We start from the raw sequence: 18495 nt of genomic DNA, 5'->3' as shown, positions 1-18495 counted from the left end.
AGAGATGTAACACCTCAAATGGAAGATCTTCTAACTTTTCTCCCAGTTGTGTGGGAGTTATAGGCACTTCTTGTGCACTGAACGTCTGTGTCCCCTCAAAATTCTTATGTCGAAATCCTAACCCCCAATGTGATGGTATTAAAAGGTGGGCCTTTGGGAGGTCATGAGTGTGGAACCCCCATGAATGGAATGAATGCCCTAATAAAAGAATCCCCAGAGAGCTCTCCTGCTTTCTTTCTCTCCCCCTTTTTTTAAAGATTTATTTATTTGAGAGAGACAGAGAGAAAGTAGGGGGTAGGGGCAGAGGGAGAGAGAGAATCCCAAGCAGACTCCATGCTGAGCAGGGAGCCAGATTCACGGCTCAATCCCAGGACTCTGAGATCCTGACCTGAGCCGAAACCAAGAGTGGGCGGCTTAACCCATGGAGCCTCCCAGGCGCCCTCTCTAGCTCTTTCTGCCATGTAAAGACACAGTGAAAAAAATGGCGTCTATGAGCCAGGAAGCATTCCTTCTGGCAGACACTGAATCTGCCAGGGTTTTGATTTTGGCCTTCTCAGGCCAGAGAACTGTAGTTTGTTGCTTATGCCACTCAATCGGCGGTATTCCGTTATAGCACTCTTCAGATGTCTGAAGCCGACATCGGATATGTGCAAAGACTAAAACAGCACTGAGTTCATGCTTATAACAAGAATGAATGGGACCTCTCTCTGTGATCTCATGATGAAATGTGGCTATCTCATGACTGTGGGTTTAGAGAAAATCTAAGACAGAGTTCTGGTCCTCTTATAGGTGTGCTTTGGAGCCAGTACTTTATTTAGACTAAGATAAAATTATTCCGTTGGTCTGGTCATAATACAGTGGTTTTCTCTAATGGTACCTAAGGGGACTGCTAGTCATCACATCCTCGCAAATCTTTGATGTATCCATTTTGATCCCAAATGGTGACATCCCCCTAGGCTAGGCTGGGAGTGTGAGGATGACCACCCTGGCACCATCCACAGTCTCCTTGGAAATGGAAAACAGGGGCAAGTATGCTTCTACTCCCACCTCCACACCCAGGGCAGGTAGCTCTCCGATGTGCCCACAGCATACATTTTTGCCTAAAATCTTCTACATTGAGGGTTCCAATCAGCCACTAGCAATGAATCTGAGTTCCCTGGATATATGGTTATGGAAAACAGTATTCTTACTTAGTACTGTGCTTGCTTCTTTATTTAATGATAAATTTTTGAGAGGAAAAAATAAAGGGAGAGGAAGAAAATATTTATTAAACAAAACAAAGTCTCTCAGTGCCAAAGATTGTTTGATATATGCACGCTACACTCATCTGAGAAAACTCAATTCTGTGACTTGAACAAAAGTTCAGAAAATGTCAAAGAGTGATGGTGGGATGCAGGGAGACTCAACCCATCTGATTCTCTGGTGTTTTTCCAAGCTTGCCTCATTGTTTCAAGGCAAAAGGGGTCTAGGCATTTGTTTTATTCTATATGAGGAGCATATCCATAGAATTGCTGTGAATGTTTCTACCATGAGGGGTCCTTCTTTGAGCCCCGGGGCTCTCGATTTAGCCTTTCTAATGGTGTGTTAAGGATTCTGGACTGTGTATCAGCTATTGATGGGTGTAAAAGCAGGGAATGTAAATCACCTACTTTTCTTAATACATGCTTCCACACACGCGCGCACGCGCACACACACACACACGTGCACACAGCAGGGGGCATTAAGAGTAAAGGATAATTGAGTTATTTTTGACAACTGTCACTGTGACCTGAGGCAAGAAAACAGGTGAATGGTTGGCGTTCCAAGAATAAATTCATCGTCTACTACTTACAAGCCACGTGGCCACTAGGTCGAGGTGCTCTTGGTTTGCGGGATAGTGGGTAGAGATGATGCACACACAATAATGTCTATGGTGCTTGGCTGGATATTATTACTTGGATGAATAATGATATAATTACTCTTACTAAATGGTGGCAAAACAAATTCATTAGTAATAAAATTCCATTTTATTGAATTTATGAAACTTAAACACAGACCTGGACTTTGACCAATCCCAATTTTAACAATCCTCTTTCTACCTTTCTGCTTAATTTCTTGGTGCCTTAATGTAACCATCTGCAAAAGAAGGGAGAGGTTCCCTCTGGGGTTTCTGGAGTCTCAAACTGCATGATTCCATGACCCCAATTTAACTCCCACTGCCTATGTAGTTCCAAGAAATTGAAGGAGGAGAATAAACATTTGCAGATTTTATAATCTGAGAAAGAAATCAAGGAAGCCTTCATCTAAAATGGGGCTCTCTAACGGAGGTTCACATACTGCGTTGTGCTTCTGAAGCTCTGTAAATCCCCTGAAACTGCAGGCACAATTTTTTGTCTGTGTGGTGTGGAATGTTTCTGCAAGTGAGTCTATCACTGCCACCAGATTCTCTAGCAATCCAGGACGTGGCGCCACCTGTGCTCCCCCAGGATGTTGTAAACCAAGGATTTCATATTACAAATACTAATAGTGCTGTTTTGTACTCATAGAATAAATCAATACCAACGATAAAATTGGAATCCAAGATTTTTAGTTTGATATCAGTTAAGGTACTTTAGTGCTGGTATCTTACTTCAGGTCTTCCAAAGCCCGACCTAGAGCAGAGGCCCTGGGTGCAGGTGGCTTATTCGGGAAGCCCTCCTGGAAAGTGCGAGAATGTGACAATGAGGGATGGAGAATGAGAGCAGCCCACGGGGTGTACTGCTGACAGGTCGCTGCTGTAAGGGCTCCTACGGGTTGCCCTTCGGATTCTCTAGGGCCGCTCCAGCACCTCTCCACTTACTTCTGCTGCCCACCGATGCTTCCGGCTCTTTTATCTCAGGCCCTTCCAGGTTGCCCTGCGTGCGGACACAGCAAATTTCCAAAAGGCTGGAGAAAGCCCTGGGGCAGAGAGCAGAGTATTGCCAGCACCAGATGGAGACATAGCAGCCAGAGAGTGGAGGCAGCCAACGGGATGTGGCCCGTTTCAGAATCCTTCTCTCACACACCACATCCAATTATCCACCGTGTGGTAACTTCAAATTTTACAGCCTAAAGCACATTTGGCATACATCATCTCTATCCTGTTCAGTTGTCCCTGCCTCAGTTCAGACATGTGCAATCACTCCCCTGAACTCCTGCAATGCTTTCCTGCTCATCTTGCTTGTCTAAGCCATCCTCTGGTCTATACTGCGCCCATGTGACCCTTCTAGAAGTACATCTAACAGTATCTGCCCTAGGTTTCCCACTCTTCGATGGCTCCCAATACTATTAAAGACAATCCAAACTCCTTGGCATTCCTGTTGGGTTTTTCACCCCTTCTCAGGTTCATTTCCATCTTCGTTTGTGCCCCCTTGAGCTCCATCTCTAACATCTGATGGATGGTCTCCAATAAATTGCCCTTGCAAACCTCCCTGGGCAGTCCTTGAAGTGAAGCTTTCACAAACCACTCCTCCCTGCCCCCCAACTAAACAGCCAGGACTCGGCTCAATGCCGCCCAGGCACACTGCCCCCACCCCCTCCCCGGGCTTTCTCTCCTTCACTCTGTACCACTTGTATCATTATTGTTGTACCTGGTACATAGTAGCTGCTCAAAAACATTTTCAAATGACTGCACTACACAGTGGCACATAAGCGTCGTGTTATATTGTACCTGTTGGTGGTATCTTCCATAAGACCAAGACCCTGTTCTCCCATCCCCTCACCTCTAGCCCTCAGCAGAGGAATAATAATGTGTGTCCAACAAACGCCTGTCAACATGAAGCGTCATAAATGCTGGCATGGCGGACTGGGAAGGAATGGAAGGTAGAGTCACATTAAACCGAATTCATATCTTACCTTTGACACTCACTAGCTGTGTGGTCTTGAGTAAATTACTTAACTACTCTGAGTATACTTTGCTCATTTATTAGATGGGGTGGTATACTATGGTAGATTACATTACTGCTCCCAAATAGACACTTCTTTCCCGAAACAGAAGTATACACCCCTGGCTATTCCTGTGTGACCTACAATGCTCCTCTGCAGGAGGAGGGTGCTGCTGTGCCCACGGACCTTGAACTTGGCCACACGAAAGTGAGCAGATGTGGCACATGTCCCATCTGAGCAATAGCTGAAAGAGCCAGTGCTTGCCTTGGCCATCGCGACTTTCCCCAGCCACAAGAAGGGCATATGCCAAGTGAAGGCTCTGTTTCAGCCTGGATCCCAGAATGAAAAAGGCTCCTGGAGAAGAGCCACAGTTGCTCCACAGCCTCTGAAGCCGACATCGGATATGAGCAAGAAATAAACCCCTGGTCTTATAAGTCACTGGGATTTGAGCTTGTTAGATAGCCTAGCGTAAGTCAGGAGAAGCCACTCCAGAATGTTGTGAGAATGCATCAGATCAGATAAGCAGGGTGCCTCTCAGAGAGGCCAGCGTTCGATAGGTCTCTTAAAAAACCTAACTCCCTTGCCCTCGCCATGTTCTTCTGAAAACCCCCATCTAGCCCAGAGGTGGGCACAAAGTAGAGGTTTGAAAATATTCAAATGATAAGTGAATAAACACATAAGTTGGGCTTAATTTTAAAACCAAAATAGATGCGTCTTTTTTGTCTAGTCATTTCCTGCATATAAATTACTTTGACAAAAATTTTTTATCATAATTTCAAAATAGCTTGCTAAAGCTTCCAGGAATATTTATCTGTAGTCTGAAGGAATTAAAGACTTGAGTAGCTCATCTCTCAGAAAGCCAATACCACAACAGGGTTGATTTAATCAAGAAACTTCTATCAGGAGTGTCTCACTTCTGCTGGCTTCACTGCTATGAGTGTGATGGGGCATTGTGAAAGCCCAGCTACGACTTCCTCTGTTTGACTCCACAGACCACAAAATTACAGCAATGGTGTGACTTGGATTGAATGTATTTTCCCTTCTGTATGCTTCTCTGAGGGGCAGTATAAAGAAATACTTGCCTTGATCTAAATGAATAGGTATTCAACATTATCCATTTTATCCTACAGTCTTATGACCTTAACTTAAAAAAATTCAGGAAGAAGAGGGGAGGGGGGTGGGAGGATGGGTTAGCCTGGTGATGGGTATTAAGGAGGGCACGTTCTGCATGGAGCACTGGGTGTTGTGCACAAACAATGAATCATGGAACACTACATCTAAAACTAATGATGTAATGTATGGGGATTAACATAACAATAAAAAATAAAAAAAACTAAAAAAAATATGGTAAAAAAATTCAGGAAGATATAGCAGAGACTATAGAAATTGATACCTTTGTTTCTGTCATAATTGATTCCACTTAACCATCACATTTCTTGGATGCAAGTTTTCATATACAAAAACACATCATAAATCCATCACTGGAGTGTAGCTTTGCATTATTTTCCAACAGTTTACATAGGATTCCCTGCAGAAACAGCATTAATTTCAATAACACAGCTAATGAGTTACACATAAAGCTGGAGGAGAAAAAAAGAATTTAAAAACTGGCCTTACATTTCCTAAGGAATCTGTTCATTCTCCAAAGCCAACAGAAACTACAATTTATCAGGAAGAACAGATTCCATGGGGCTGGGCCAATAGAGAAATGACACACTAATATTTATTTGAAAGGCCATTTATTTATCAAACACTTATTAAGTGCCTGTTATTTGCCACCTCCTGAGCTGACACTGGAGATTATAAGATGGCCAGATAGAGGTCCTGCCCTCAGAAGGGTAGGTCTAGTCTAAGACTCAGACAAGTACATATAAGATTATGAACATACCCCATGGCTTTGTTCTAAAAGACAGTTGGGAATAGGAAGACAGAAGAGGGACCCTGAGATGGTGGTCAGTGGGGTTAGGGGAAGTCTCTGGAAGGAGGTAGGGGCTGGGCATGAACAACCGCAGTGTCCTGAAAGGACCACAGGCAAGAATGGGGCAAAGCCAATGTAACACAGTACAAAGATGTTTGCTAAGCCATCCTCTGGTTCTGTTGCCACAGAATCAGGTCCTCACTCATAAATTCCTTTTTCCAACCATTTCACTTTGCTCACCTAAGTGAGTTAGGTGCAAGGCGTCTCGGTTAACAAGACAGACATGGGGGGGGGGGGCCCTGGGTGGCTCAGTCAGTTAAGCGTCTGCCTTCAGCTCAGGTCATGATCCCGGGGTCCTGGGATGGAGCCCCGTGTCAGGCTCCCTGCTCAGCAGGAGAGTCTGTTTCTCCCTCTCCCTTCCCCTCTTTCTCACTTGCTCTCTCTCTCAAATAAATAAGTACAATCTTTAAAAAACACAAAAAAACGAAAAAACAAGACAGACATGGCTCCTGTCCTGGTGCCGCTCTCAATCTTATTGTAGGGATCCTATGATGGAGAGAAGCTGGGGCCGAACCCAGAACATCAGACTCAGTTTGTTTGCGAAGAGAGACTCAGAATACTCCACGTTAATATGAAGGTCAGCGAATTAAGTAATCGCTCACACTGACACACAGAATAAAGCCACGTCTTCATCCCTATGCTTTCAGGGATAAGCCGGCTTTAGTTGCAGCCTCCCCTATCCTCCCACAAGCCGCTGCAGAGCAGTGAAAAAGAGATGCTGGGACCCTGGTCTCCTGCTTCCCAAGAAGCCCACGCTTACATAATTACTCTCCAACCAAACCCCAGGGCCCCTCCCTACGGAGGACTCGGTTCTGTACTCAAGACATGTCTCATGAGCTAGCACACGGCAAGAGTGCCCTGGGCACCAGGGTATCGAGACAGTCCCATCCTCCACACACTCACGGACTTCAAGGTCAAAGGAAGAGAAATGCGGAAAATAAGGTTCAATACAATGTGTCCATATGTCACACAATGTGAGGTATTTGACAAAACATGTCCACATTTCATCCACTGTAATATGGTCCTAATATGCCATAGTAGAAGAATGTATGAAGTGTGAGGGAAGAGGTGGGGTGCTGGGAGGAAGCCATCGGGAAAGGTTTCACAAAAACAGTAATGTTTAAAACCAGCATGGTGGGTGGAAGATCCTTATGGGATAGATGCTAGGGAGGAGCGTGACGACAGACAGGCTGTGGAAGGCTGCCCAACCCCCCAGAGACAAAGCCATGCTTTTTGAATTATGTCTACGTTGGGAAAAAAAAAATCCTTGGAATATTCGTATTTCACCATAACAGACTGTTTTCAGGATTATTTGTATTTTAAAATATTCTTTGAAGGGGAAAAAAACTTCATTCCACAATTCAAGTAGAGCATCAAATAAAGTCACAAGCAGTACAAGAGTAATAACATCATCTGAGGTTCTGTGCTGATTCTACAGATTCGTTAAGAATACGTTCTCTGCATTTTAAGTAAAAAGGGGTGAGAGATTAGTAAAAGATTAGTATTTTAAAATAGGTAGCAATAAGATTTCCCAGAAAGTAGGAACTTTTATTTCTTTTGGCAAGTTACTATGCATGAGCCTATTTACTTGCTAAAATATTTTCTTCTCAGATGAAAAGTGCAGCTTTGGAAAGAGATAAACCATTTCAGACATTGCTCAGAGTTTATTGTGATAGATATTACTAACACCATCTGCTATTTCTAGCTATTAGCCAACATATAGTACATCATTAGTTTTTGATGTAGTGTTCATTGATTTATTAGTTGCTTATAACACCCAGTGCTCATCACATCACATGCGCTCCTTAGTGCCCATCACCCAGTTACCCCATCCACCCCACCTCCCCTTCTGTAACCCTCAGTTTGCTTCCTGGAGTCCAGAGTCTCTCATGGTTTGTCTCCCTCTCTGATTTCTTCCCATTCAGTTTTCCCTCCCTTCCCCTGTGGTCCTTCTGTGCTATTCCTTATGTTCCACATATGAGTGAAACCATATGATAATTGTCTTTCTCTGCTTGACTTATTTCACTTAGCATACAGCCAACAAAACTAAAAGGCAACCTATGGAATGGTAGAAGATATTTGCAAATGATGTAACAGATAAAGGGCTGGTACCCAAGATCTATTTCTACCTCTTGTTTCCTTCCTGGATACATGGCAGAGTGGCACCTCTTCTTCTCCCTGAATTGACAAGCTGATTCTCTTTGGGCCATAAACTGTGAGTCGCAGTGACCAATGCCACTTCCAAGTGGAAACATTTAGGAGCCAGCGTGTATTCCTCCAAGCTCACCTTCCAGGCTTAAGCAAACTCAGCAGCATCACGTTGAGACAGAACTGCTACAGGACTGAAGCCAAAGAATGGCATGCCATGTAGAAGGCAAGCCACCTCCTAGATTAATCTGGCCTCATTAGATTTTGTGTGAGTGAGAAAGGAACATTTGTTGTATTAAGCCATTGAAAATGTGGGCCATTCCCTAGTGGATATACTTGTTTGGAACATGCAGAATATCAGTGAATTTACAAAGCCAAGCCCATGTGCATCACTTTAATAGAGATTAATGAGTGACTGTGATTTATAATCATAAACTTAGACAATGTGCCTAGGAAGATGAACTTTCTGATTGAGACCAAATGTTAGGCACAGATTTTTTTTTTTTTTACAATAGCAACAAAGACAAAACACCAAAAACCGGATGTCTGTTCTTGTTATGCAAATATAGATATTATAGTAGCAGGAGTGGGGAGGGGGTATGGGAGGTCACATCCAAGACACATGAACCTATACCGAATTACGTTATAACACACTCCTATAATGAAGTCCTAAAATAAACTCCTGATGTCCCCCCACAGAAGGACAATGTGACTGTCTACAAGGTGAATATAACATATTTTCTTGAACCACATAAACTGTGATGATGTGTACTTATTCTGAGATAATGTATATAATCCCACAGATTCTAGAAAGGAAATGGCTGAACACCATCTCATGGCAGTGTTCCTGCAAGGAGAGCAGGTAGGACAGATCCCTGGGTCTTCCTTTCAGTTACAAAATGTACAACAAAGGGCATCTTTGCTTTCTTATTCTTAGAGAAGACTTTGAAGCTTTAGCTGACTCAGTCACTTCTTTTCTTTAGATGTGGCCACTTTAATATAATCTGCTAGCAAACAGATTGATGGGCAAACTTCAAAGAACATAGCAATGAAAGGATCAATATCTCTATATAATCGCTCTAAAAAACCAGGTAGCTTCATTTAAGATATAATTGGAATTCCCTTTAAGAGAAAGAAGAGGTTAAAACTCCAGAAGAAAAAAGCACATTTAACAGCACTGCCTGACACAATCTTTGCAACTGTAAATGCACAATCTTTGCAACTGTAAATGCACAATAACTGTAAATGCACAATATTTGTTCTATATTTTAAGATGCGGGTACAATGCAGAGAACACTCACTGTGTTTCAGTGAGAAAACACAGGATAATCTGGGAAAATGCAAGATGACATTTTAAGGTAACATCTAAAAATCAGGATGATTACCCAGCTGAGATTACGGTTTGAAAATAAAGCACTGCACTTGATATACTCCTTAACAATATTTTTATTTGTACATCTATTTGGAAGTATAACAATTTTAGGGAGGCATTGTAATATGAACTTTATACTGTCTGGCTTTATTCAAATGAGAATATCCAATAAGATTGTGATTTGAGACCACATGCCCAGAGGTACAGGGATAGGAAACATAAAACAACATAAAACAAAAGAGACCTATAATCAAGATTTTAGGGTGTTCTGGTCTAAAAACCTTCATCTTTGGAACTAGGCAAAAATAGAACAGAATGTAGGTCAATACTAATGCAGGTCAATGGCCATGACTATATGTGTAGACTACTTGATTTCTTTGAGTTTCTTTACCTGTGAGTGGGCAACCAGAAGCTACAGTGGGGGCGGTCAATAAATGATGGCCACTTGCTGGTTTTGTAAATAAAGTTTTATTGGAATACAGCCATACTCATTGTCTATGGCTGCTTTATGCTACAGAGGCAAAATTGAGAAATTACAACAGGAATTGTACGCCTCGTAAAACCTAAAATGTTTACCATCTGTCCTTTACAGTACCGTTTGCCAATCCCTGGTCTGTGAGGTTGCTGTATGGATCGTAGAAATTATTTAACATAGTGCTTGGTACAAGGTAGCTGTTTCATTAGATCACTATTCAAGGGAAAGGTTAAGGTCCTATAAGCTAGGAAGAAAATGTTTCAACTGCCAAATACTGTTGATCAATGAATCCTTAACCATCTGAGAAGAAGCTCTTGCCCAAAGTGCTTCACTTAGTTGACAGAAAAGATCTTAACCTGTTCTCTACTCTATGGAAAAATGATGCAGGTTAAATGAAAATTAAAAGGACGTTGAGATACCATTTCTCATCTATCAGACTGGCAAAAATCTCAAGTCTGACAGCATATTCTGTTGGTGGGGCACTGGGGAAATACTCTCATGCATTTTCACCAGGGGTGCAAATTGTTGAAACTCTAGGGAGTGAAACTTGGCAAAATTAGCAAAATTCCATATAATTTACTCATTGATTGTCCTTGGGAATCTAATCCCTAAGATATCTGGCAAAAGCACAAGTATGCACAGGGTTATTCATTACAACATTTTTCTGTAAGAGCAAAAGACTGAAAATAGCCTGAATGTTCCCTCACGAGGTACTGGAAAAGAAGGAGTTAAAGCAAGTTGCTTGTGATCCATTTTCCTCTGATTACCAAGGAGATACTGGGGTTGAGGGAAGAAGGAAAGTGACCTGATTTAGGCTTCTTGTATACATATTAACTAGATCACTGGACAAAGAGAATAATTATTATTATTATTTTTTTTCTAGGAGAAGAGTCCTCATCAAGCAGGAAAGTCCTGGTTTAGGACGTTATGATAAAAAAATCCTCATCACAGATTGATGAGTTATAACTCTCTGGAGAATGTCACATGAGCTCTTCAAATTTCTTAGGTGTAAACCTGGAGATGTTGCAAAATCATGTTTCCTACTATGTGAGGGACTTGCAAATCTCAATGGAAATCTCATCTATCTCTCTGGGCCAAAAAGTATATATATATATGATATCAAAAAGAAGGATGTGAGGAGCCACATGGGATATCTTGCCTGGATTTCTCCCTCCATTACCAGTGTCCCTGGTCACTTGAATCCTTAAAATTGTTAGTAAAGCTTGATACTGGATGAGATTCCTGATTTAACCAAGCTCATCCTTTATATTGGCTCATCCACCTAAAGGAGTGGAAACTGCGAGTTAATGGAGTGAGGAATACCTATATACACTGATGGGGAATGATTTCTATGATATACTCCTGGTGAAAAAAAATCAAAGGGCAGAATAATATATATACTATGCCACTCTTCACACAAGAACAGGGCGAGGATACAGTTATATGCAAGTATCAGCTTGCATATGTGAAAATAAACACCGAAAGCTTAAACCAAAAGCTAATAACCATGCAACTGGGGAAGGAAGAAGGCATAGGATGCGGGGGCAGGGGATGCATGTGACATTCCTCTGAAAACACTTTATATATATATATAAACATATAATTTGTACTTGGAGACATATAAATGTTATATATTCAAAAATAAAATGAAATTTTAAAAATCCATTAAAATTGAAAAGATTCTGAAGCAAATGAACCAAATTGTATATAAAAGTTAGAATATGACCACATAGGAAAAAAAAAAAAACTTAAGCAACTTAAGTTTTGAGTCTTTAATTGTACATATTTAATGTAATATAAAATGAAGACCGAAAGCAAATTTTAAAACTTCATTTAATATTCTTGGGGAGCCTGAGTGGCTCAGTCAGTTAAGCATTCAACTTCTTGGTTTTGGCTCAGGTCATGATCTCATGGGTTGTGAGATTGAGCTGAGTTGGGCTCCATGCTCAGCAGGGAGTCTGCAGGAGAGTCTCTCTCTCTGCCCCTCCTCCCACTTGCATGCAACCGCAAGTGCTCTCTCTCTCTCAAATAAATAAATCTTTTCAAAAAACAAAAAAAAATTAAAAACTTCATTTAATATTTCTATTACGAGTGGTAATATTAGTGTATGTATTTTTTAAAAATATATATACATTAAAATAAGTAAGTTTTGTTAAGAACCAAGATTTTTAGTGAAAAAGAAAATAAATGCAAATGTGGTACCAGAGAAGTTAAAAATTCTGTAAGGCTATGTTTGACTTGGAAATAATGTAAGAATTCAGGTTATTTTTTTATTTAAAAAAGGTATTTTCAGGGTGCCTGGGTGGCTTAGTCAGTTAAGCATCTGCCTTCAGCTCGGGTCATGGTCCCTGGGTCCTGGGACTGAGCCCTGTGTTGGGCTCCCCACTCAGTGGGGAGTCTGTCCCTCTCCCTCTCACCCTCACCCTGCTCATGGTCTTGCTCTCTCAAATGAATAAAGAAAAAAATCTTAAAAAAAATAAAAAAGGTATTTTCTATCTCTAACATATATTGAAACAGCCCAGAAACATGACAGTCCAGATACGATGGGGGTCCCTCGTATTTAGACTGTGATTTCAAAATACCATTCTCCACAAAGAAAAGAGGCTCCTTGCCAGGTCTGGAACACTGGATGGGCTTGTACATCTAGTTGCACTAGAAACATGGAAACTATCAAAGACTGGTGGCCCTGTGTCAGAAGGACAAAAAGTCAATGTGAAGTTGTTCCCCGTGACCAAAAGGGAACAACGTGAATGTCAGTGAAACGGGGACAGAATAACAAGATAAACAATACCACAGACCGACAAATCCAGAATGTGAGACCTCCCAACAATTGACCAGGTTTCTTGACAAGTCAATGACATGAAAAAAAACAAAATGAAGCCGGGAGGGAATTGTTACTCGAGCTGTAGCAACAAGCTGGAATGTGCGGGCTTCAGTAGCATGCAGTACCTGCACTGTGACATTGCTGAAATGGTCAGGAAATGTAAATATCGACTGGATACTACATGATGCCAAGGACTTACTGTTATTTGTATCTGGCATGATAGTGGCATCATGATTCTGGAAGAAAATACCCCCCTTTTTTTTTTTTCAGAGATGTGTCCTCAACCTATGTAGGGACAAAATGACATGACGTCTGAGATATCCTTTAAAATATTTTAACCCCTACCGCCCCAAAAATAGACAAAGGAAGGATGACAAAGTCCTACTGAAGCTGGATAATGATGTTCAATTTGTTATTCTCTCCCCTTTGCTTCTGTGTTTGTCATAATATGAAGAGAGAATCAAGAGAAAGCTGCTTTGGGAAAAGATTTCACACGAAATGAAGGAGTGACATGATTTTTTATGCTTTAAGTTGGCCTGTGAGATCTGCCCAACTCAAGCCAACCTCCTGCAATAGCCTTCCTGTGAGACCTACGGCCATGGTGCTGATTCAGTGGGAGTTTATGTAGAGAAAGAAATAAATCTTTGAATCAAATAAAAAATGGTACAGGAAATGCCACCACAGTCAGCCTTGTGCTGAGCTATTCTCTCTTGCTACTGGAGAAAGGCATTTTAAAGTATTTTATCATTTCTCTAAGCACTCGGTCAGCTTGATTAATACACATAAGAACAGGTTTTCAATATGATAAAAAGAACTAGTCAAAATCTGCTTTTAGATTAAAAAAAAGAAATTAAAATCACTTTTCTCTATTCCAATAGCTGTACCGACACAGCGAGCTCCAGAGAAGACACTAAACGCCACTGGGAGGGGTCTGTCCCACAGGCTGCCACTCAGTTCCAAGGCAGGTGGGATAGTAACCTTACCGACCCTACCTCGACTTTGTCTGATGTTATAATGAGTCCATTTTAGGACTGCTTTTAGCTAGGAGTGCCATGATCCCAGCTTTCAACTTGGAGTGGATAAGACGTAACAATTTTGATGACAGGGATGATGTCAATATCAATATACATTGTTTTGTGCGAAAACTATAGAACTGATATGACATAGGCAGTGATAAAGCTAGAAAAGACCAAATGACTTCATGGAGTTCTCCAGTTAGACAACTCACCTTTGATGCTCTTTCCTGGTTTAAGAGGATTTTCATGTAAATTCCTCTGCGTGCAGGCAGGGATTTTATAACACAAAGGGCTACTTTGGAACAAACTTGGTGAGACCACTGATTTATCATCAGCAAATTACTTAGAATGAAGCAGGGCATGAGAACCTAAAAGTGAAGACATGCTAACACACTAAACCCTGCTTACCTTTCAAAGCCAATCTGCCGAAATGTCTTTTCCCATGTGGAGCCTACAAACAGAAGGAAAGAACATAATTAATTGATGCACACCAAGCATGCAGTTAGTTCTGTCCTGGTTTTGCACACCCTGGTACATACTTGGTTCTAGAGTTAAGTGGGATGAGTTTTCCCTCAGATGCACTGTTCTCCACCTCCAGTCTCCAAATAGACCTTTGGAGAACAGTCCACATAACGTGCAATGTGACAAAGCTCTCCATCATGTTCCTCTGGTCACGCTGCAGGCCACTAAAACATTCTCTAAATGTGTGAATGTGTCACAATAACATGAGTAAAACTCTCCTGTCAAAATTAATGCAACAGCATAGTGTAAGTGGAACTCTTTAAAATTCAGCGTTTCGTGGAGTACATGGAAAGCTAGATGGCTCTCTGAAGGTCCAACTCACTACACCAGGTGTTTATCTCACCATTGTTGAAGCACAAGGATTAGCATTTCTTTCTTTTTAAAGCTAAACATTTAAATCAGGAGTCTCTTGAATGCAAAAATACTGTTTCCAGTAACATGATTTGAAGAGTACTATATCCAAATCCATGAAAGAACAGCTGGGTTTAAAAAAAAGATTTTCAGGGGCGCCTGGGTGGCTCAGCCATTAAGCGTCTGCCTTTGGCTCAGGTCATGATCCCAGGGTCCTGGGATTGAGCCCCGCATCAGGCTCCCTGCTCTGCGGGAAGCCTGCTTCTCCCTCTCCCACTCCCCCTGCTTGTGTCTCTCTCTGTCAAATAGATAAATAAAATCTTAAAAAATAAATTAATTTAATTAAATTAAAAAAATTTAAAAAAAGATTTTCTATAATTTTTTCATGTAATAGTTCTTCCCTACATTATAGGCATAATAATTTTCTGAGTACTTGACCACTTTAATAAAAACTCTGCATTAATAAAAGTTAAGGGTTTGTACTAAACCCATAGTTTTATATTTTACATTAATCAATGGCAAAATTGTTTTGATTTCAGTAAACACCCACCTAGCCCGAAATTCGTGAGTTGTGCTATGCACTGATTGCTTGATAATCACAGCAGATAATCACTGTCTTTCTGTGCAATTTATTTTTGCAAATGGGAAATGGTTGATGCAGCATGGGGTCTCCAGAGGCAGCTAAAGATCTACCTTGCTTCTTTTTCTCCAGTCACAGTTAACTAGGATGGTGCTATGTTTCTTTCTTGAGAACTCTGCCTCCAACGCTTTACTGTCAGGTGACAACTCAGTGTCTCTTAGGCATTAGTCTTCTGGAAAGACAGGAGATTATGCAGTATTTTCCCCAGGCCCTCTCTGAGGACTGAGCTAGTCCCAAGAGAGCATGAACATTGTGTTTCACTGTGCGCTTTGGGTTCATATACTTGGTTATGATGAAGCATTTTAAGTAAATATGATACATACTAAAGGATTACATTTTGGATATGAATTACACACACCACACACACACACACACACACACACACACACACACACACACACATTTAAAGCAGATTCAGGCTTATCTCCTCAGATGAAGTCACTCTTATCCAATTGAATTCCAAGATGCTTTGCTGAGTAGGAGTCAAAGTCATGGGATTTTAGTTAACCAGCCCAGGAATTTCCATGGCTCCTGGTCCAGGGGAGGAGGCCTATATGAATGTTATCTGTCCTGTGAATCACATGCAAGACAATTCAAAATCCCTATCTCAGGAATTCTTGGAAGACAATTATCCTGCCCCAGAGATACTACCAATTAAGACACCGGCAAAACGTAACATAACCTAGTCAGAAACCACATAAAGACAGCAGGCAACTGCCTGGCCCAAACAGAGAAGTGGGGGAGATTAAGAGTCTCCTGCCAAGTGAGAACCAGACAGTCTGGGCTCAGACCAAGTGGGAAGGGTCTAGGGGAGGCTGGAGTGCTTGGTGAGGGGGTTCAGATGCTATTCTTCTTGACTTGCTTCTAGGGAGAAACAAAGCACCTTTACATTTTTTTCTACATTTTTATTTTTTTCCCCCAGATCTGCTCAGTGTATTCTTAAATTGAGGTTTTAAATAAGTTTTTAAGAAACCCCCCCTCTTCTAACCATGAGAGACGATGGACTCTGAAAAACAAACTGAGGGTTCTAGAGGGGAGGGGGTTGGGAGGATGGGTTAGCCTGGTGATGGGTATTGAGGAGGGCACGTTCTGCATGGGGCGCTAGGTGTTGTGCACAAACAATGAATCATGGAACACTACATCTAAAACTAATGATGTAATGTATGGGGATTAACATAACAATAAAAAAATTAAAAAAAAAAAAAGAAACCCCCCCTCTTCTTAATAGACTCAATCTATTATCAAGGTAAAATAAAAAGAAATCATTTTGTGATACTGCACTTCAGGCTTTTAAAACATGAAATTTTAATTAAGAAATAGGTTCCATCTTCACATTTCTTAGGAAAGTAAACTTACTCAAATAAGCAGAACACGAGTTTTTGTTGTGAAACTTCCCGTACTCCTTAGAATAAACATTTTCAACTAAGCACAGCAGAGATGGTAGAAAAATGACTTCCTTCCAGTAGCTAGATATTAATGTAATTGATAATTTGAGCATCTTACGTACAACATGCATTCATCTTTGTTTGCTGTTGATACTCTACTAATCATCTTACTATGTTAGGTATAGGACAGAATATATTAAAATATGGTTTCTGCGCTCAAACACCACATACCCTAGAGGTTTGGGTTTTTATGTTTTTTGTGAGCACTTAGTCATGATGAAATGAGAAACACACAATAAATGGAACAGACATATGCAGATCCCTTGGCACCAAGAATATTTTTGGCAGCTCATTATTCTGTTGTTGGGGAATTCTTTTAAAGCCATTAACCATGTTTTACATGGTAAGGTAATATTATTCTCCTTTGCTGGAGCAGTCCAACAGGGAGAGAAAAGTAGGGAAAACAAAAGTAGCTGGCAGACTTCCTTGATTCAACACTTTTTAAATGAGATTTATAATATGGAGCAGTCTAAAACATGTTACATTCTTCAGGGGAAAGCAAAGGACAGCAACAACGAAGAGAAAAATATATAGCATAGAGAAATGGGCCCAAAGCTTAGAGGGATTTTTCCTTTCCAATCGTAGATGAAGTTAGAAATAATGAATTATGATTCCTCATTTCCCAAATGTCCCCTTGATAGCACCAACATCCAACAACAGAACGGAAATCTGGAACGGAGCATCACAGCATCCAGAAGCTACAAACACACCCTAGACTCAAGGTCATTCGGTCTGCAGAGCAAGTTCCTGTATCTCAGGTCCTGTGTGTCCATGGTGACAAAATGCCCTTTGGCACCCTGCAGTGCTGACACTCCGAGGAGGTGGGGGGACCACCATGCCTAGGAGCTCAGGACATTTCCTCCTCGAATACATCAATCAGCAGTCGCTCCTTTACAAACAAAACTCTACCTATCTCTTCTCTCTCCCTCTTTCCCTCTCTCCCTCCCTCGCGCCCCCCAGTTTCCTATTGGCCTCTGCAGATCCAAGCTCCAGTTCTTTCCATAAGAGAAAGAAGTTATGGAAACTTCTTTTCTTGGGAGCTACCTTCCCCAGGCCAATGAGCTGGTTCTGCTGGGGCTCCCAGTCCTACTACCTCTCCTGACCCGGCCCAGCAGGCCAGGAAATCCAGGAGATTCAGGACCCCAGAGCTCTGAACTTCTTTACCCATGGCCTTGTCATCCTTTGGGGGCTGTATTCTCCTCTTTCCTTCCTTCTTCATTTTCCTTTCCTTACTCTCCTTGCTATCATTCGTCTGTCACCCTGATCTGGCTATAATATGGAATTCAAAACAATTTTTTAATTCTACAAAGTTTTGCATGTCTGATTATTAACTTTAATAGCACGCGAGAGCCTCTAGGAGAAGTTATATCATCAAACAATTTTCCACACCACCTTCCATCCAGGACTGTGACTTTCCCTATGTTAATGTTGTTTAGCACTCAGCATGCCCAGCAGGAGTTCAGTTTGTACAAATATACATAGACAGAAGGTCACGTGCCAATATGTCACTTGAAGATAAGGGGACATGGCTGATTCATTTTTACTTCTTCTAATCTTTTGTAGTAGTCATTTAAAATCACAGGGATTTACCTGTCCCCTGAAACCAGACATAGGAGTCCCAGGGTTTGCAACCAGGTCCCTTTCAGTTTGTAATTTTCTGTTTTTCATAAACATTAAAGAAAATGCAAAAATCTATCTTTATGTTGTAAATTGGTTACTTGCTTTATTATCACATTTCCTCTGTGATTACTGTTCTCAATCATTCTTTCAATCAACTTGTTGTTCAGTTTCTAATACAAGAAGAAAGAAACTGGATTTTTCCTCTAGGCTTCATAATGCAGT

General features: G+C 41.2%; 1 protein-coding gene across 2 annotated transcripts in view; it reads right to left on the bottom strand.

The window, feature by feature from the left end:
* PIEZO2 (piezo type mechanosensitive ion channel component 2) overlaps positions 1–18495 on the bottom strand; it is a 505679-nt gene that overhangs the window by 253356 nt on the left and 233828 nt on the right. For both annotated transcript variants that reach the window (XM_032399040.1, XM_032399041.1), the window contains exon 4: positions 14104–14146. In XM_032399040.1, the coding sequence (XP_032254931.1) occupies positions 14104–14146 (43 nt within the window). The remainder of the gene's footprint in view (positions 1–14103; positions 14147–18495) is intronic.

The sequence above is a fragment of the Phoca vitulina genome, unplaced genomic scaffold (genome assembly GCF_004348235.1).
Source record: "Phoca vitulina isolate PV1807 unplaced genomic scaffold, GSC_HSeal_1.0 scaffold126, whole genome shotgun sequence".
Lineage (NCBI taxonomy): Eukaryota > Metazoa > Chordata > Mammalia > Carnivora > Phocidae > Phoca > Phoca vitulina.
Note: the sequence above shows the minus strand (reverse complement) of the source record. Positions and strands in the feature narration are given on the sequence as shown.